At 33.8% G+C, this 18474-nt stretch overlaps 2 protein-coding genes across 2 annotated transcripts in view; one reads left to right on the forward strand and one right to left on the reverse strand.

Annotated features, from left to right (window-relative positions):
- Nucleotides 1-18474, reverse strand: part of LOC126973288 (vesicle transport protein GOT1B) — a 276130-nt gene that overhangs the window by 177317 nt on the left and 80339 nt on the right. The gene's annotated exons all lie outside the window — the stretch shown is intronic.
- Nucleotides 1-18474, forward strand: part of LOC126973224 (unextended protein-like) — a 60084-nt gene that overhangs the window by 17977 nt on the left and 23633 nt on the right. The window contains exons 2-3 of the mRNA XM_050820412.1: nucleotides 15774-16712; nucleotides 17837-17939. Coding sequence (XP_050676369.1) covers nucleotides 15774-16712; nucleotides 17837-17939 — 1042 coding nt within the window. The remainder of the gene's footprint in view (nucleotides 1-15773; nucleotides 16713-17836; nucleotides 17940-18474) is intronic.

Consider the following 18474-nt stretch of genomic DNA (forward strand, 5'->3'; position numbering starts at 1 on the left):
TGAAGAATGTTTAAATACTGCAATAATGTCATTTATGTATAGGTTAAATAAAAGGGGTCCAAGATGAGATCCTTGAGGAACACCAGAAGTAACAGGCACGAACGTAGAGCAGTAACCTTTAACTGTAACAGCCTGGCTTCGATCCCTGAGGTATGAAGTAAGCCAACGGAGCAGGTCGCCATGTATACAGAGTTCTTCAATTTTACGAATTAGGATAAGATGACAGATTTTATCAAAAGCTTTTGAATAGTCGGTATACACAACATCCACCTGGAAGCCTTGATCCATTGCAGTAGTTACCTGATGAACAAACTCACATAAGTTGGACTCCACAGATTTATTGCTAACGAAACCATGCTGTTGAGGAATAATAATGGGTCGTAGAATAGGAAAAACACAATCAAATATAATTTTTTCAAAAAGTTTAGCGATAGTACATAATTTGGATATGGGTCTGTAATTTTTCACATTGTGCTTGTCACCTGATTTAAAAACTGGTACCACATAACTTTGTTTCCACAGTTGAGGCATAACGCCACTACAAATAGATTTGTGGAATAATAAATAAAGAGGAAGGGATAGAGAGGTACGACACGTCTTCAAAAAAATAGGAGGCAAGCCATCTGGCCCACTTCCCTTATTAATATCCAGTTTACTGAGGTATCTCTTTACTATAATAGGAGAAAGTGAAACTGATCCAATGCTAACAGAGCTATACTTACTCGAAGCACTTACACAATTATTATTGTAGGTTAAGACAGGTGATTCATAAATGGATTCAAAATATTTACTAAAAAGGGAACAAATATCATTTCCATCACTTGCCGTTAATTCGCTTAAATTCATAATATCAGGGATATAACTAGAAGAGTTTTTCGCTCGGACAAATGACCAAAAGAATTTGCTACAATTTTTTATTTTGTTTTCAGAATTTGAAATATACAAGTCATAATATTTAGTTTGTAACCTTTTTTCGCGATCACGCAACAGACTAAACGTATCATAATCAGAAATTCTGTTATAAATTTTCCATTTCCTATGATACTTTAATTTTTCTTTAATAACTTTTATTAAGCATCTAGGGTACCAGCAGGGAAACTTATGGGTACTTCTTAAAATTTTGACTGGAATAAAATCATTTACAATTTTATGCATTATTTCATTAAAAACATTAACTGCATCCAAGATATCACGGCCATCCAATAATTCAAACCAATTAATATCGGACAGTGCATTATTGATTTCCTCGTAGTTAGCACGGTGAAAAAGTCGAATCAATCTAGCATTTGGCTTAATTAATCGTAAGTTCTGGATAGAAAATAATATTCCCAGAGCTGGGTGATGTGCATCCTCTTTAACAGGCGGTTGAGTGCAACGACTAACGGAACAGTGGCAGTCACTAAAAACAAGATCTAAAAATCTGCCATTGACATTATGAACTGAATTAAATTGCCTCAGATCAGCAAAATTCATAAAGTTGGCCAAGGCATACACCAGACTATTATCGTCGCAAATGTTACACAGGATCATGTCATTGTCATTCCTATCCCACTGCGCAGTCGGGACATTAAAGTCACCCAACACCAAGAAACTATCGTTAGGATAATTTAGCTTCTCATCCGAAACCAATTCAAAGAAATCAATAAGCCTCTCACAATGATGGTTAATATTAGGGAAATAACAGCAATATATATGAAGTGACCTGGTTATTGCAGTAGACATCAACGATACTGTTACTTTCACTATTTCAGCTGAAAAGTTGCTCAATTGAATGGATGTCGACGAACGAACTGTTATGTTAGACTTTAATGCGATAAGTACACCGCCACCCATTTTGTCACCACGTACATTATAATTTCTATCACATCTATGGACAGTGTATCTTGAATCAAAGAGTTCGGAATCAAAAATACCATCATACAACCACGTTTCGCTAAGACAGATAATATCATACTCCCCATGCAACATTGCCCTGAAGAACTTATTAGTTTTGGTACGCAAGCCTCGTACGTTTTGGTACAAAATGTTTAAATTATATCCCATGATTTAAAAAGTTTAAAGCAATTACACGTACAAAAAAATTCTGTAAAATAATAATTATAACTCCACTATTCAATATTTGCCTGGTATTAAAAGAAAAATTATAATATATTACATAATAAATATAAAAAATAACTATAATAACATACATTAAATAGATTCCGCGACTAAAAACCCATATAAAAGATAACTTATAAACACAAATGCCTTCACAAACGTTAAAAATTAAAATTGAACAAAATGCATTATAAAGATATAAACAACTATAGCAGGAAAACAAAAAGACTCCATAACATGATGTGCCATAGGTAGATATATAAGTAATCCTTATACAATTTTGTTTAAATCATTCACATTACATATATTTAGTACAGCGCTATTTTCGGAACGTCTTAACATTATACTGCAATTTTTTATCCAAACGTATTTATAATTCTTCTCCTTTGCTATTTTTTTTACAGATAGCAGCAAGGTTTTATTTGAACTTGTTAGATGCTCGTTAAAGTAAACATTATTATAATTGTTTGAAAAACCTAAATCATTACCCTTTATCTTTAGTTTTCTTGCTTGTGCAAGGAATTCATCTTTTTTCCATCGACTTAAAAATTTCACAATGATAGGTTTACACTTTTTAGCATACTTATTTTTGTTTTTGGTGGCAACTCTGGTGATAAAATCAATGTCGGTGCTGGGATCAATTTTAATGGAGGTTTTGCTGGCAACATTTTGTAAAATAGAATACAGATTTTCATTTTTATGTTCAGGAATTCCATAGATTTCAATATTCGATCGACGAGCCTATTGCTCACGATTATTGTTTTCTGTAAGTATTGATTGCATTGTAGATTTTACTTCCTCAAACTCAGATAACTTTTCAGTATGCTGATTTAATTCTTTTTCACATTTTTCAATACGTAAAATTAAACTATCAAATTTTGAATTAAAGAAGTCCAAAGATTCCTTAATACAATTGAAATCCTGTCGAATCGATATTAATTCATCTTTGAGTGGAACAAGTGCTGATTTAAATTCATCCTTCAAGCTTGAAAACTCCGATGTGACAACCGTCCTAATCAACTCCAGTAAATTGTTATCATTTTCGGCTTCTTCACATGACGTGTCCACATGAATACGCGAAAATGAACTAGCCAGCTTCCTGTGCAAAAGAGCCTCCCACTGGTCTTCAGGTAGGTCCAAGCGTTTTCTTCTGTGTTTTATTAATTTGTTATATATATGGCGAGCGGGCATTTAGTTGCGCCTGCACCTCTTTGTACCTCAACAAAAAGTATATATTCGTATATGTGTTTATAGGATGAATGCCATGCCATAAATACTTTTACAATTAAAAATAAACAAAATATTACATTTGAATTTGGAATCTGTCATTTTTATGTGAAGAATTCATTGAGTTTTCTCATTTTGGCGCCAATACATTCTGCCCTGGTAATCGAAAGGGCAGTAAGTCAAAGGTGGCCATTTTTTTTATTACTGATTTGGAATGTTCATCAAACGAGCTTTCTTCCTATCTAGGTTTCATACATCTACGTTTATTAGAAATGCATTTTCTTTTTTGATGAATAGCAGTAAGAACGGTAAAATAATTTAGTTAACTAGGTAAAAGAGCAGTATTTCATTGATATACTGCCCTTTTCATTATTATATATAGTATTCACATATTTCTTAACAAAAGAGCAGTAAATTTCTGACATACTGCTCTTTACGTAAGTATTAACCAAAGTACCAAATGAATTTCACTAGTTAAATCTACAGTATGTGGCTGTACTGCGCTTTAAGATAGTAATTATAATGAATGACTCATAATACACATTAATATAAACACAGAATCATCACTTACTGCTTTTATAACATAGCAAAAGATGAAATAATTTAATAGTTTTGTAAATCAGGAGAGCAGTAAGTGGTTGTTACTGCTCTACTAGGTAGGTATTAATGATCAAAATATTCGGTCATTTCGCTTCAAGGAGCGCGGTTGAGTGGTGGTCGTCTGATTTTATTTTATTTGCGCCATTTTGTGACGCGTTGGCGCCAAGTGTAGGTATAAGGTGAGTAATTGTTGTTTTTTTTTAAATATTGTAAGGAATCCTTATATTTAATATGCTTTGTTATGTGGAATAAACATCTTACTTAAATGGAAAATAAATCTAATTACTAATCCGTTTTGAATAATAATATTTTATATTTGAGTTTGTCCTCGCGCTCGCTTGTCACGTTTTTAGGGCTTTGAAGTTATCCATGCCCGCCGCGCGTTTTTGACTCTGTTTTACTATGTACTGTGCTCTAAAACAAATTCTAATTCTGACACTTCACTTGAGTTATTAAATTAATATTTGCATTATTATTGTTTGTAATAGGCTACATCTTATATTACTTAAATAAAACTAATACTTTAATTAATACACTTTATTCATTGTTGTTTTAGATTAAATTAACTACAAAATGAAGCGAATAGACAAAATTATAAATATGACCAAAAATCGAAATGAATCTACCATAAACATGAATCAATCAGCAAAGCCTATATCAAAATTTCACAAGAATTCTCAAAATCAAAAAGTATATACTAATAATATAAAAATACCCAGGAATGGCGATGGCAAAATAGAGGAATGTGCAATGGCTGAATTGTGGGCTGTCCAATTAGATTACAAAGACTTTCAGGCGATACGACCACTACATGTAGAAGTAGCCTCGTCTTTTATGAGTTCTCAAAACGAAATAAATCAAATTTTGCTCTTAAAAGAAGTAATATTAAACCCGATTATAGATCAACCTATACCTAATGTGCTATGTGAAAATAAAATATCAGCAGCCGAGACAAGTGTTGCTGCCTTGGGAATTACTGAATCTGTACCCAACTTATTTTGTCAGGAAACAATATTAAAGACAGCCGAAAAAAATGTACAACCCGTTGAAAATAATAAACCTACGCTTAACTTAGCCTGCGAGGAATCAATGCCAGATTCAGAAAATGAGATCACTTTTTATGAGGATTCCGATGACTCGGTCTTTGATAAAGACTACGTGCCGCCTCTATCCTCTCCATCGACCAATTGTAGCATTAATACAGTCAATAGAGAACATATACCAATAGTATCAAGACAAGATGATAGTGACAAAAATAAACAACATAGTGATGATAATATAGAATATTATGAAGAAAATCAACAGATCAATAATCCGGAAAATAGAGATCAAATGCAACCAGAGTTAGGACGAAATGAAAACAGTTTAGTACAAAATTTTTGCCCAGAAGAAAATACAAACAATCAAAATATTGACATTCAGTACACTAAACAAGGAACAATTAGGAAACGAAGAAAAATGAACACTAGTCTAAATGAAAGGAAAAATGCCAAGCTTGAAGAAAGAGAATTAAAACAGAATATTAAAAGCCCATGTACTCAGAAATGCCCAAAAAAATGTAAGGATAAATTCACTCATGATATGCGGTTGAAGATACATGATAATTATTTGAACCTTGGTTGGGAAGCACAAGGAGTAATGATAAAGAACCTTACATCCGAAGTCAAGGTTCAATCAAGAAAAAACGCCAATGAAAGCAACACTTATAAGCGCAATAAAACGTACAAATATTTTTTCTGACATCTGATAATGAGAAAATCGAAGTGTGTAAAACTTTTTTCCTGACCACGTTAGGATATAATAAAAAAAATGACAAAAGATTATTAAAAATATTAGAAAAAGATATATCTGATCAAAAAGATAAGAGGGGCAAACATAACAACAGACAAAAAATAAACACAGAAAATTTAGAAAACCATGTTCTTCAGTATAACCCAGTCATATCACACTATCGAAGAGAACATGCTCCGAGAAGAAGGTATTTGTCGAGCGATGCGACTCTTAAGATTATCTACGAGGATTACAAAGCAAAGTATCCAGACCATAAAATTTCATACGAATTTGTAAGAAATCTCGTTACAAAACAAATGAATATTTCATTTGCAACTCTTTCTAACGAAGAATGCGAAATTTGTACAGGGTATAAAATGCATAAAGAAGAAACTATGCACAGTGAGGAAGAAATATCTTCAGATTGCGTAAATTGCAATGCCTATCTGAAACATAAAGAAAGATACATTAACAGCAGAGAGGAATATCAAAATGATGTGAAAAACCAGGAAAGTAATGAAGAATTAGAGTATACTTATTTTTCAGCGGATCTTCAAAAGGTAGTGATGCTTCCACGTATAGATATATAGATGTTCAAAATTGTTTTGTTTACCCCTCGTATTATATGATTCAACGAGAGCTTTGTGCCTTTAAGCAAATTCACAGATAAACAGAAACCGGTCGGTGTTTTGTGGAATGAGGTGATATCGGGACGAAAACAAGAAGATATTGCCTCTGCTTTTCGTGTTTTTCTTTTGGAACGACGCGATGATAGGAATATAGTTATATGGACTGATAATTGTTCCTCACAGAACAAGAATTGGACGTTTATGACATTTTTAGTACAAATGATAAATAGCAATGAAATCACTGCAGAGAAGATATTAATAAAATATCTCGAACCTGGGCACACATTTATGTCAGCCGATAGTTTCCATCATTTGGTTGAAAAATCTCTACAAAAGCAAAGGAAGGTTTATGATTTTAATGATTATGTCAATTGTGTCGCAACTTGTACGAAAAATGTTACTGTTAAAAAAATGAATGTCACCGACTTCTTCCAGTTTCAAGATAAATCATCTCAGCATAGGCTCCGTAATACTCAGCCCAGGGTATACTTGAAAGACATAGTTGCTGTACAAGTTATCAGAGGGAGTTAAGATATTCATTACCAGATTAACCATAAAGATGAAACATTCCGATCATTAAGCTTTTTACAAGTGAAAGTTCTAAAATTAAAAGAAATACCTTATCCTGATCACAGAATTATTGAAAGAGGAATTGCTGACGAAAGGAAAAAGCAGATAATTCAAAACTTGTGTCCATTAATGCCTGTTAATCGTAGATTTTTTTGGGAAAATTTGTTTGTAAATAATGTTGAAAACTTGGCAATCGAGGACGATGAAGTCGGAGAAAATGAAACACAGTAGCTTATAAAGTGATGAATTATATTTTTAATGATTGTTAAAAACTGGAGCAGAGCGTATTTTATCTTATAATACCTACATGTTTACGTGCCTTAACTTTTGCATTTTTTTATTTTATAGAAATTATTTTATGTTAAAAAAAATATTTTATGTTAAAGCTCTTTGAAGTTAGCTACTTTTGTTTTGTATTAAGAGTAATTTTGTGCCAAAAAAGGTGATATTTGATAATAAGTATATTACAAGATATTTTTTGGATTTTAATTAAGTATAATATTATAAATGTTATGCCAAATAATTAGAACAAAGACTATTGATCTCATTGATTATATTTTACAATTAAAGCGATAGATTGTAAGAATAATTTTGTGCCTAGAAACCAATACCATTCTGTGATATTCAATCTGTCTGATTAGCTTTGATAAATAATTTTAAAGAAGTTTTGTTTTTTATTAGTTAAAGTTTATTAGTTTATAGCGTTATGCCAAATAACCAGAACTAATATTGTAGGTCTCTTTAATTACATTTAATGAATAAAACGAGTTTTTAATGTTAATATTTTTATCGATTTTTTATTTTCCCTACTATTTACAGACATACTGCTCAAGAAATTCTGAAAATACCTCATTAAAAATACTACTCTAAAAAGCAGTAACGTCCTTTACTCCATAGTGAAATAGTCAAAATATAATTAAAAATCTAAGGTAAAGGGCAGTATAATGCCTCTTTGCTGCTGTTTTAAGTAGTAATTTAAATTTATTATTTTGGATTCTGTAAGCAATATAGCAGTATGAAGTAATACTAAGCAAGAGTGCATTATCTATGGCAGTTACTGCCCTCTTACCTAAATATTGATTAAAATAAGTTAAGAATATGGTAATAAAGACACGATTTGTGATGTTTTAGAATAACCCTATTAAAAATGTTAAAACAATGTTATTCTACTGTAAAGAACACATTTTTTCCTTTTTTTTGACATAAAGAACATAAAAATCGAGTGTAAAATTTTGTCACAAACGCTTAAATTGTGACAAATACTTTGCGCGCTGTTTTCTCGAAACCACCTTTTCTGACTTACTGCCCTTTCGATTACCACGGCAGCATTGTACAATAAAGGGTGATAAAGAGAACCCAATCGCTGTGATTGCTTTACACAAAGTAGATATGGAGCCAAATGCAATTTTTAAAACTCTCCATACGCTTGGTATTAGTAAAATGTTTGTGTACCGGACTATTAATTGGTACTATGAGACCTCCTCTGTTTGTGGCAGAAAAACGCAGTGTTCATACGAAAAAGGTGGTCAAAGCAGTAAGGTAAAGAATTCGAAGAAATCCTGTCCGAAAGCAAAAGATTTTATCTTTAGCACCTAGAAACATGTCGCGTATTTTAAAAGATGACTTAGGACCTGCAGCTATAAGAGATGTACTGGTACCTTCTTAACTGTTAATTTAAAAAATAATAAGATGTTAAAATCGAAACAACTACTGAAGCGGTACACAAAGGAGGATTTTTTTATGGCTGGGATTTTTTTTACAACTGAGCAACATTTTAACAATCAAAATGACCGTATTTATGTTCAAAGCTCTAAGGAAGCTTCCCAATTAGTCGACAGAGTGCAACGTGAGCACTATCCGTGTTCAGTGATGGTTTGGTGGGGTATTAGCTATGAAGGAGTCACTGAGCCATACTTTCAGTGAAAAAGGTATCAAAACATCGGTACAAGTGTATCAAGATACCATTCTTGAGAAGGTAGTGAAGCCCCTTAACAACACCATGTTCAATAACCAAGAATGGTCCTTCCAGCAAGACTCGGCGCCGGGTTATAAAGATCGGTCTACGCAGTCTTGGTTGGAAACGAACGTTTCGGTTTGTGATTTATGGTCAGTTTTAGAGATTCAAATTGCTCTAAACGCCATGATAATTTGAAATCCATATAACAATCAGTACGACTGGCAGTGAAGAGTTTTCCCATAGAAAGAGTGCGTGCTTCTATTGATAACTGGCCTCAATGTTTAAAGGACTGTATTGCAGCCAATGGAGACCACTTCGAACAAGCTTTATATATTTTAAATTGTTGTTGAGAGTTGAACAAAGCAAACAGTGTAACGGGGCGGTACTCGAACGGTTAGCTCAGTTGCTTAGAGCACCGGCACGGAACGCCAGAGGTCGTGGGCTCGAATCGCGCATCGTTCATAAAATTTTGTTTTTCAAATTTTATTTGTGTAATAATCCTAGAAGTGAGGTTTATCTCTTTAAAAACATAACAAATTGTTAACACTTTCTTATTCAAATATCTTTCGCCCATACACATTCTCATTATCAGATATATTTCTGACTCTGCTTCCAGCTAATTAGTCGTTATTAAATTTAACGGCTTTGTTTATTGCACATACAGAAACGATGTTGAAGCATTCCTTTGTTTCTTTTATAACACCGTCATATCGGTTCGTGCTACAAATATAAATATAATAGCTGACCCGACAGACGTTGTTCTGTTATATAATAAATAAACTAATGTTTTTATATGAATTTGTCAATAATATATCATAACATCAAAAATTACTTCGTAAAATATGCACCCTGCTGTCGTAATGAAATTGTTTCACAGCAGAACTGTCAAACCGTGCGTCAATATGCGTATAAAATACTGATTTTTATGAATTTGTCAATAATATTTCATAACATCAAGAATAATGTCGTGAAAATTGTATAATGAAATATTGTTTCACAGCAGAACTGTCAAATCGTGCGTCAATAAATTCTCTCATAGAAAATATGTCTATAGAAAACAAATATTGGAAATAAAAATAATTATGGGTCCCAAATCAAAATAAAAACTATCGTATCTCTCAAGATGGATTAAACTGCAATTCATGAAGTAATCCCCATTAAAATCCGTTCATTAGTTTAGGAGTCCATCGCGGACAAACAATGTGTCACATAATTTATATATATTAAGATATATACCATAGGGAGTAACAATAACGTAACATATTGTAACAGCACTCGGTAAATGTCATCTAATATATAAAATTCTCGTGTCATGGTGTTAAACATTGAACTCCTCCGAAACGGCTTGACCGATTCTCATGAAATTTTGAGTGCTTATTGGGTAGGTCTGAGAATCGAACAACATCTATTTTTCATCCCCCTAAATGTTAAGGGTGGTCCACACGATATTATTTTTTTTAATTTTTTGACATTTTTTTTTAAATTTATTTGATTATGAGTTAGCATTAAAAAATACATACAACTTCAAATTTTCACCCATCTACGATCAACAGTTACTTTTGTATCGCGATTTTAATATCGGCAATACAAATAAAGTTATTAGTACCAAGCGATACTTCACAGCTCTGTGAAGTGAAATTCCCTTCAGCGGTGGACGTTCAAACTGAAAAGTGAAAGAGAATTTAATTAGTAAATGATGTAATTTTTAACATTTCAAAATAGCACCACGGATTGACTTTGAAATTTTTTTTTGAATTTTTGAAAGTTAAACAAGGTCAGTATTCTCACTCAAATTTTGTTTTTATTATAGTCTACCTTGCCTTTTTCCTTCTGCTGGTTGACCCCCAAGTAATCCTTCAAATCCAATCTGTGGGGCACGACCGAGGGGGTCGACGAAAGACACTGCGTTAGATGCCGGCTAGATTATTGGTATCACAACCGCGGCGCCTGTTTCTGCCGTGAAGCAGTAATGTGTAAGTATGAAGCGAGCCGTAGCTAGTGATATTACTGGGCAAATGAGACTTAACATCTTATGTCTCAACTTGAGAAGCGAGACTTTTTTCTGAAACTGGCCTTATTTATGAAGAGAAGCGAAACCGCTTGCTACCCCTCAATGCAGAGAAATTAGTATTTATCCAGTGCAGTATGAATACTAATTAATATTTTTTTTTCTATTACATTAATTTACTATGGTGTGATTAAAAATATAATGTAAAAATATATTTTTACTAATTTTTTTTTAATTCGGCCTGATGCCTATCCGGCCGAATAGTAGGTAGTTATCCGGTATTCGGTCAGATAGTATTAAAGCCGCCGGATAGGCCGGATACCGGATAGTTACCGGATATCCGTTTCATCTCTAGTCTCAAGGTGACGAGCGCAAGATTTTTTTTGAAAAAATTTTTCGAGAATCCTAAGCGGCACTGCATTGTAATAGGCAGGGCGTATCAATTACCACCAGCTCAATGTTCCTCCATTTTTATTTTCATTATAAAAAGCCATACAATCCGAGCGGAGATGACTGGATCGTCGATGATTCAAGCCGCTGTTTGATATAAAATGATAGTAATATTATCACACTTTACACAAATTATCTTGCCCAAAACTAGAATTAGAATATAAAAGTAATATGGCCTGTATGATTATATTCTACTCTGTGTATTGGGCTGAACTGATGGCGAACGTCATCTTTCAAAGTGTGTTTGAAGTTGTCACTGTGTACGTCACTGTCGGTGTTGAAGTTAGTTATTATTGTCCATGAGTAGAGCGCTCATTGAGAAGTCGCATTCGTCTTCAAGCTAGCGCCCGCGCCGGTTGTGCGCACTGATCGACTTAAAACAACATGGTGGATACCAACACCGTGACGCCCGATTTTAACACCGAATAAATCTCCGAGATACTTAAAGAAGAGATATTATAAGAAACTAGCTGACCCAGCAAACGTTGTATTGCCATCATAGTTAACATCTGTAGTTATTCTACCAACTATAGTTAAAATTAAATTTGTTAGTTAGCAAGATACAAAGATTCTAATTAGTTATTCATTTTAAACTATTCCTTCAATTTGATTTCTGAACGACAGGGGACACATCAAAGGAAAAACAAAATTGTTGTTTTTTTTTAATTCCAAACATTTTCTTATTTATTCACCTTTTAAACCTTCCCTGGACTTCCACAAATAACTCAAGACCAAAATTAGCCGAATCGGTCCAGCCGTTCTCGAGTTTTAGCGAGACTAACGAACAGCAATTTATTTTTATATATATCGATTTCTTTTAACTCCGAACATTTTTAACAACGAACATTTTGAACAAGTAGGCGTTACTTTGCGGAAATCCATAATTATATAAATGATTTGAGTTTTCTTTAGTGTTAATTCCGCCAATATTTGTCTTTAAACAAATCGACACGTGTTTCGCAACACGAGGCATCCTCAGGACGTGTTGTCTCGCCAAAAACTGGCACGAGAATTCTGAATTTTGAAAACTCAAATCATTTATATATTGTTTCCATGAAAAGGGTGTCGTGAGTAGTGTAGTGACATAATATTTGCTGGGCTAATGTCATGTTCACGAAGCATCCTTACATAAACAATGAATTCATGCTCTAAAGGTTGATTTATTGATTTAAATAATAATATCCTTATGCATCCAATATTCGATAATCTATATGTATGCAGTTTATTCAATACAAAAGTATTACGTTATTCAAAAGAATTGTTAAAAAACGTTTGTGTGGTAAAGGTTACTATAACATAAATGACTTTCTTAATGATACCACAGATTGGGAATGGAGTGACCGCCCTCAGGCTATCAAATAATAAGTTTAATTGTACAATATTACTTTGTAAACATATTTATTCGATGAAAAAAAAGCCCGCTGAGTTTGTTGCGCCCATTCTTCTCAGGTCTGAGGCATTCATTTTGGAATGGGTGGTAGTTTTTTTGACTTTCAATAAGTGATGTCACATCCTATTTTGAATAAAAATATTTGAATTTAATTATTTATTACTGTTTATGAAATATTTGATATTATTTAAACACCAATCCTATATTGGTTATAGCACCTTACAAAGTAATTGTTATGTATATTACAGCCATTGTAAAAACCTCAATTTTTTTTATAGAATACGAGGACGAACGAGCGTACGGGTCACCTGTTGTTAAGTGATCACCGCCGCCCACAATCTCTTGCAACACCAGAGGAATCACAGGAGCGTTGCCGGCCTTTAAGGAAGGTGTACGCGCTTTTTTTGAAGGTACCCATGTCGTATCGTTCCGGAAACACCGCACAAGGACGTTCATTCCACAGCTTTGTAGTACGTGGAAGAAAGCTCCTTGTAAAAAAATATTCAAGATTTATTAAGATTAAAAAGAGTTGAGTTTCTTGTATGTCCATCTCACGAACTCTATTCTTTCCAAGCATAATATAGTAGAATCAGTATTTTACACCCTATATTAGTACTCTTCTTTAGGGACCTTCCCTTCAAGAAGTCTTCCGCAGTGCACCATACAACAGTGACGATCACACTTACATGGGCTAATTGACCGTAGATATTTTGAGAAAAACCCTGTGTGAACGAGACACGGACGCGCTATTCCGTCACAGAACCGTGATAATGAAAATGAAAAAAAAAAATGAAAAATAAAAAAATATTTATGTCAGTAACTAAATTGGTACAATCAAAATAGCGGACGTGACCTTCTATTAAGTGAGGAACACCTGTGTCAGAAGGACACGCTCTTCCATATCAATTAAAATGAACAGTACCAAAAACTAGGGATCACAAATTAAGTCTATAAAAATATAATATAACAAAAGAAAAATATTCTACAAAGAGGATGTTTGTGTGCGTGTGTGTGTGTCATTGTTACTTTTCGTAAAACACTACTTATTGTACTATAAAGAAGGTAAACCTAAAATTTACTCCATGTAGTTAAATAGCTCTTCCATTTCAACATAATTCATAGATTTCAACCAAGTGGTTAAACTTCGTCTACATTCCACTTTGCTAAACGTAAAGATCTCGAGTTTTTCATTTATAAGGTTACTAGCTGACCCAGCAAACGTTGTATAGCCGATATTAAAATCGCGATACAAAAGTAACTGTTGATCGTAGATGGTTGAAAATTTGAAGTTGATTTTTTTTTAATGCTGACTCATAATCAAAAAAATTAAAAAAAAAAGTCAAAAAAATTAAAAAAAAAATTTGGCGTGGACCGCCCTTAACACTTAGGGGTATGAAAAATAGATGTTGTCCGATTCTCAGACCTACCCAATATGAACTCAAAATTTCATGAGAATCGGTCAAGCCGTTTCGAAGGAGTTTAACTACAAACATGAGAATTTTATATATTAGATAAACATGTTCTGATTGTTTCGTAAACTGTATAAGAGAGCATATTATACGGTTATACTTCTACTAAATGACCCGACAGACGTTGTACTGTTCAAAAAAAAAAACTCTTCGGGGGAATAGGTGTAAAATATTCTAAACTGACCTCCACTCGCCGAAAGGAATATTTTTATCAAATTTCAAGTCTCCACGCCATATAATAATAATATTGACACACTTTTTACACAAATTATTTTGCCCCAAGTTAAGCATATAATATAGCCTGTGTTATGGGTTACAAGACAATGATATATTTAATACAATATACTTACTTAAACATACATAAATACATTTAAACATCCATGACTCGGAAACAAACATCCATATTCATCATATAAATGCTTGCACGTACCGGGATTCGAACCCGGGACTTAGTAGGTAGGATCGCTAACCACTCGGCTATACAGGTCGTCATATGGTTCCAGAGATATAGTGATGAATCAATTTATAGGTGAAAATCTCTTGACCGTCATGTTACTTAAACGGATATCTGTTTTTAATGCAATTTAAGTTGCATTCGCAATCCGCCGTTGACCTAAAACATCTGGCTGGGTCGCAACACAAGTCATAGAACAGTAGTGTTACTGAGCGGTCTCCTTGAAATTTATACTTACGTCTGGGCGGAGCGCTAGGGTTGGTATGATAAAATTTATCAGGCTTGGGAAGCTTCCTTGCACAAGATTGGCTAGATTATGGGAACCACAACGGCACCTTTTCTGCCGTCAAGCAGTAATGTCTAAGTATTATTGTGTTTCGGTCTGAAGGGCGCCGTGGCTAGTGAAATTACTGGGCAAATGATACTTAACATCTTATGTCTCAAGGTGACGAGGGACAGTTGTAGTGCCGCTCAATTTTTTTGTTTTTTCAAGAATCATAAACGGTACTGCATTGTTATGGATAGGACGGAAACCATCAGCAGAACGTCCTGCTCGTCTCGTCTCTTATTGTCCAAAAAAATACTACTATGGCAACCTCTGTTCTGTCACTAAATTACATCAATGCCGTCTAGACCGCGTAATGAATATTTTAAACAATTGGAGTAAATGCGGCAATGTATGGATATAGCAGTCGAAGATTATTTTGGTGTAAGTTCTGGCATGTTCCATTCCGTTCGGCTTTGTTTTTATACGACGTGATTTGTCTATATATATAGGATCGTAACTAATAATTATAATAATAATATTGACACACTTTTTACACAAATTATCTAGCCCTAAGTTAAGCATATATAGCCTGTGTTATGGGTTACATGACAATGATATATTTAATACAATATACTTACTTAAACATACATACATTCATATAAACATACATAAATACATTTAAACATCCATGACTCGGAAACAAACAGCCATATTCATCATATAAATGCTTGCACCTATCGGGATTCGAACCCGGGACCTCTAGCTTAGTAGGTAGGATCGCTAACCACTCGGCTATACAGGTCGTCAACTATAATCTATCTTTGAGTTTAAGATTGATACAGTCACATAAAGTATATTTTAATAAATTCAATATTTGTTCACAGTCTTGGCGATCAAGAGATGAAAATAAGTAAACCGAATAATGAAGGAAGTAGCTGGGCAGATCTTTCCCATGATATAGATGTAAATTATATTACAAATGCTGCGAGACCCACACGAGAGGAACAGAAGGATATTGAAGTTTTGTCTGGTGATAAATATGTACCGTTGGATGATGAGAAAGCTGATGAAGATGAAAATATAATAGATAATGATGATCAAAATATGAATGATAAAAGGAAATTACAATATTTAAAAGACGATGAAATGTTGATTGGTAGTCGATTTGTACCAATAGGTGAAGTGAAAGTAAGTGGTAATAGTGGGAATCGTAACGATGGTATGGATCAAAATATGTATAGTATCGAATCCGATGTCAGTAATTTTTCTAAAAGAAAATTACAATATTTAAGACATTCCGTTAGAAATATAGCATTGAATGTACCTGATATAAAAGACGATCTTAAGGATGTAATTAATTCAGATATTGGTACTAATGAACATGATTCCGATAAAGATGATAGTTTTTTTAGCATTTTCGATAACAATGATTTAGTAAACGATATTAATACCAAAGTATTGAATAAAAAAGTTAGCATAGGAAGACTAAAATATAATAGGAAAGAAAACGATGAAAGTAATTTTTCACCAGTACCTGAACAAGCAGAAAAGAATGGCGATTTTAATGATTTTGGAAGTAAGGGAAAAGCACTCAAATCTCACAAGGGCAACGATATTGACTTTGAAGAGGTGCAATATTTTAGTGATAAAAATCCTGGAGGTATGAGGGGTAAACGGCAGGTGAATTTTGATGATTTTTCTGTGGTGAGAGCGGATCCTGCTGTCCATATCGATGGACTCAGAGTGGAAGTCTCGTCCAAGGATCCGAAGTTCAGTGATGACGGTATACCAAGCGTGCTGGCTGATTCAAAGGTTACACTACGGTATGTTTTTATATAATATTTTTTCTACTCCCGTACTTTTATCTGTCATTTATACAGCCACGGCCAAATTAATTTTGTAACTGAAATTTATAAACAAAACCTCACGGGTTCCGTCCAAGCGCTCTTCCGTTCGAGGGACGTATGGTTCGTAAATCTTGGTGTGTCTTGTTCCACTCTCAGGTTGTGGCTCCTTAAATTTTAGTTACTAATTTATTTAATTAATCCCAGAATCAGAGGGAAATCACTTTAAAAATAATAATAATATAATAATAAATATAAATAAATAATAAATGAACTTACCTAGCCGTAGAAAAATTATTGTATGCGACACGTTGTAAAGCTAGATCATAAAACACGCCACTCACGTATTTTGACACTTCTTATACATCTGTTGCATAAAGTATTATTAAAGTTCCCGCGCCACGGAAAAATACGTTGTGTTCTTTTTACGTGGAAATCGTAACGTAAATACTTGCGCCGAAAGAACTATAAAAGACGCGCCGTATATCAGTGGCACCGCGCTATTGGTCGAGACGTTGTCGGCATCTTAAAAATACTGTCGCCTACATAAGTTTTTACAACACGAATTCGCAAAATGAAGAGAAATTGTTCATGTTGTTTTTATATCAGTCGAACAGGCTAGATAGTGTTGATACACCTTTCATTTAACTATCGTGGGTATTGCTTTTATTTTATAATTTATAAATTTTTACTACATAGATTCCTATGTACTAAAAATTTATAAATAAACATCTATAAGGTATACCTTATAATATACAAAACAATTACTACTCTTTATTTATGCGTAGATAATATTTGGATGAATAGTAAAACTTATATTTTAGTAATTTAAAGTAATGGTTTATGTGATATGGATCTCAATCGTGCCTGCAATAAAATAATTGTATTTATTAAAAATATATATTTATGTGCGCTGTACACATGCGCGATCGCAGCCACACCGCGATGCACAGGGTGAGGGGCGGGCGGGGACATAACGCGCTACGCAGAAATGTGATTGAACACTCCTTGTGATATTTTCTGTATTTTGTGGATTTAAGTTAGTTAAAATTAAGTAACATCGTACAGTAGGGTATTATGTAGAATATCCTGTTTTTGTTCAGGTTATTCGGGCAAGGTTTGACCCAACGCACAGTGATAGCTTTCACCTACGACGCCCTGGAGTACGGCCTGCCGTGTAAGTTTCTACTCAAAGGAGAGTACCTGGTGAGTGGTCTATAATATACTATTTTTCGCAGTAGCACAGAACTTACTTTCTATTTGATCTCCTTCTTCCTTCCAAATGGTAGAACCATTTGGATTTCTGGCATTTATGCACAGTACGGTTCTGCCGCTCTTTCGCGTAGAGAGAGAGAGAGAGAAATATATTAAACAAATTTCTTGACAAAGAAAGCTTCCCTCCTTTCCTTAATGACCGGCAACGCTCTTGTGATTCCTCTGGTGTTGCAAGAGAATGTGGGCGGCAGTGATCACTTAGCACCAGGTGAACCGTACGCTCGTTCGTCCTTTTCCATAAAAAGGCTTACTATGGTATAATAGATTATATAGAAGATAATAATGCATGGTCATTGACTGGTTCTGCGCAGGCCTCCTAAAATTCTATGGTATTATATTCTTATGTATATTATATTATGTAGGCTAAGCAATTTTTTTAGCTTCGTCTAAGTTCTCAAACCTGAGCAATTCCTATTCTGATTAGCTGGTAGATTCCAAAGTTCATTGAGAGATTTCAACTTATCGA

This window comes from Leptidea sinapis, chromosome 29, assembly GCF_905404315.1.
Source record: "Leptidea sinapis chromosome 29, ilLepSina1.1, whole genome shotgun sequence".
Lineage (NCBI taxonomy): Eukaryota > Metazoa > Arthropoda > Insecta > Lepidoptera > Pieridae > Leptidea > Leptidea sinapis.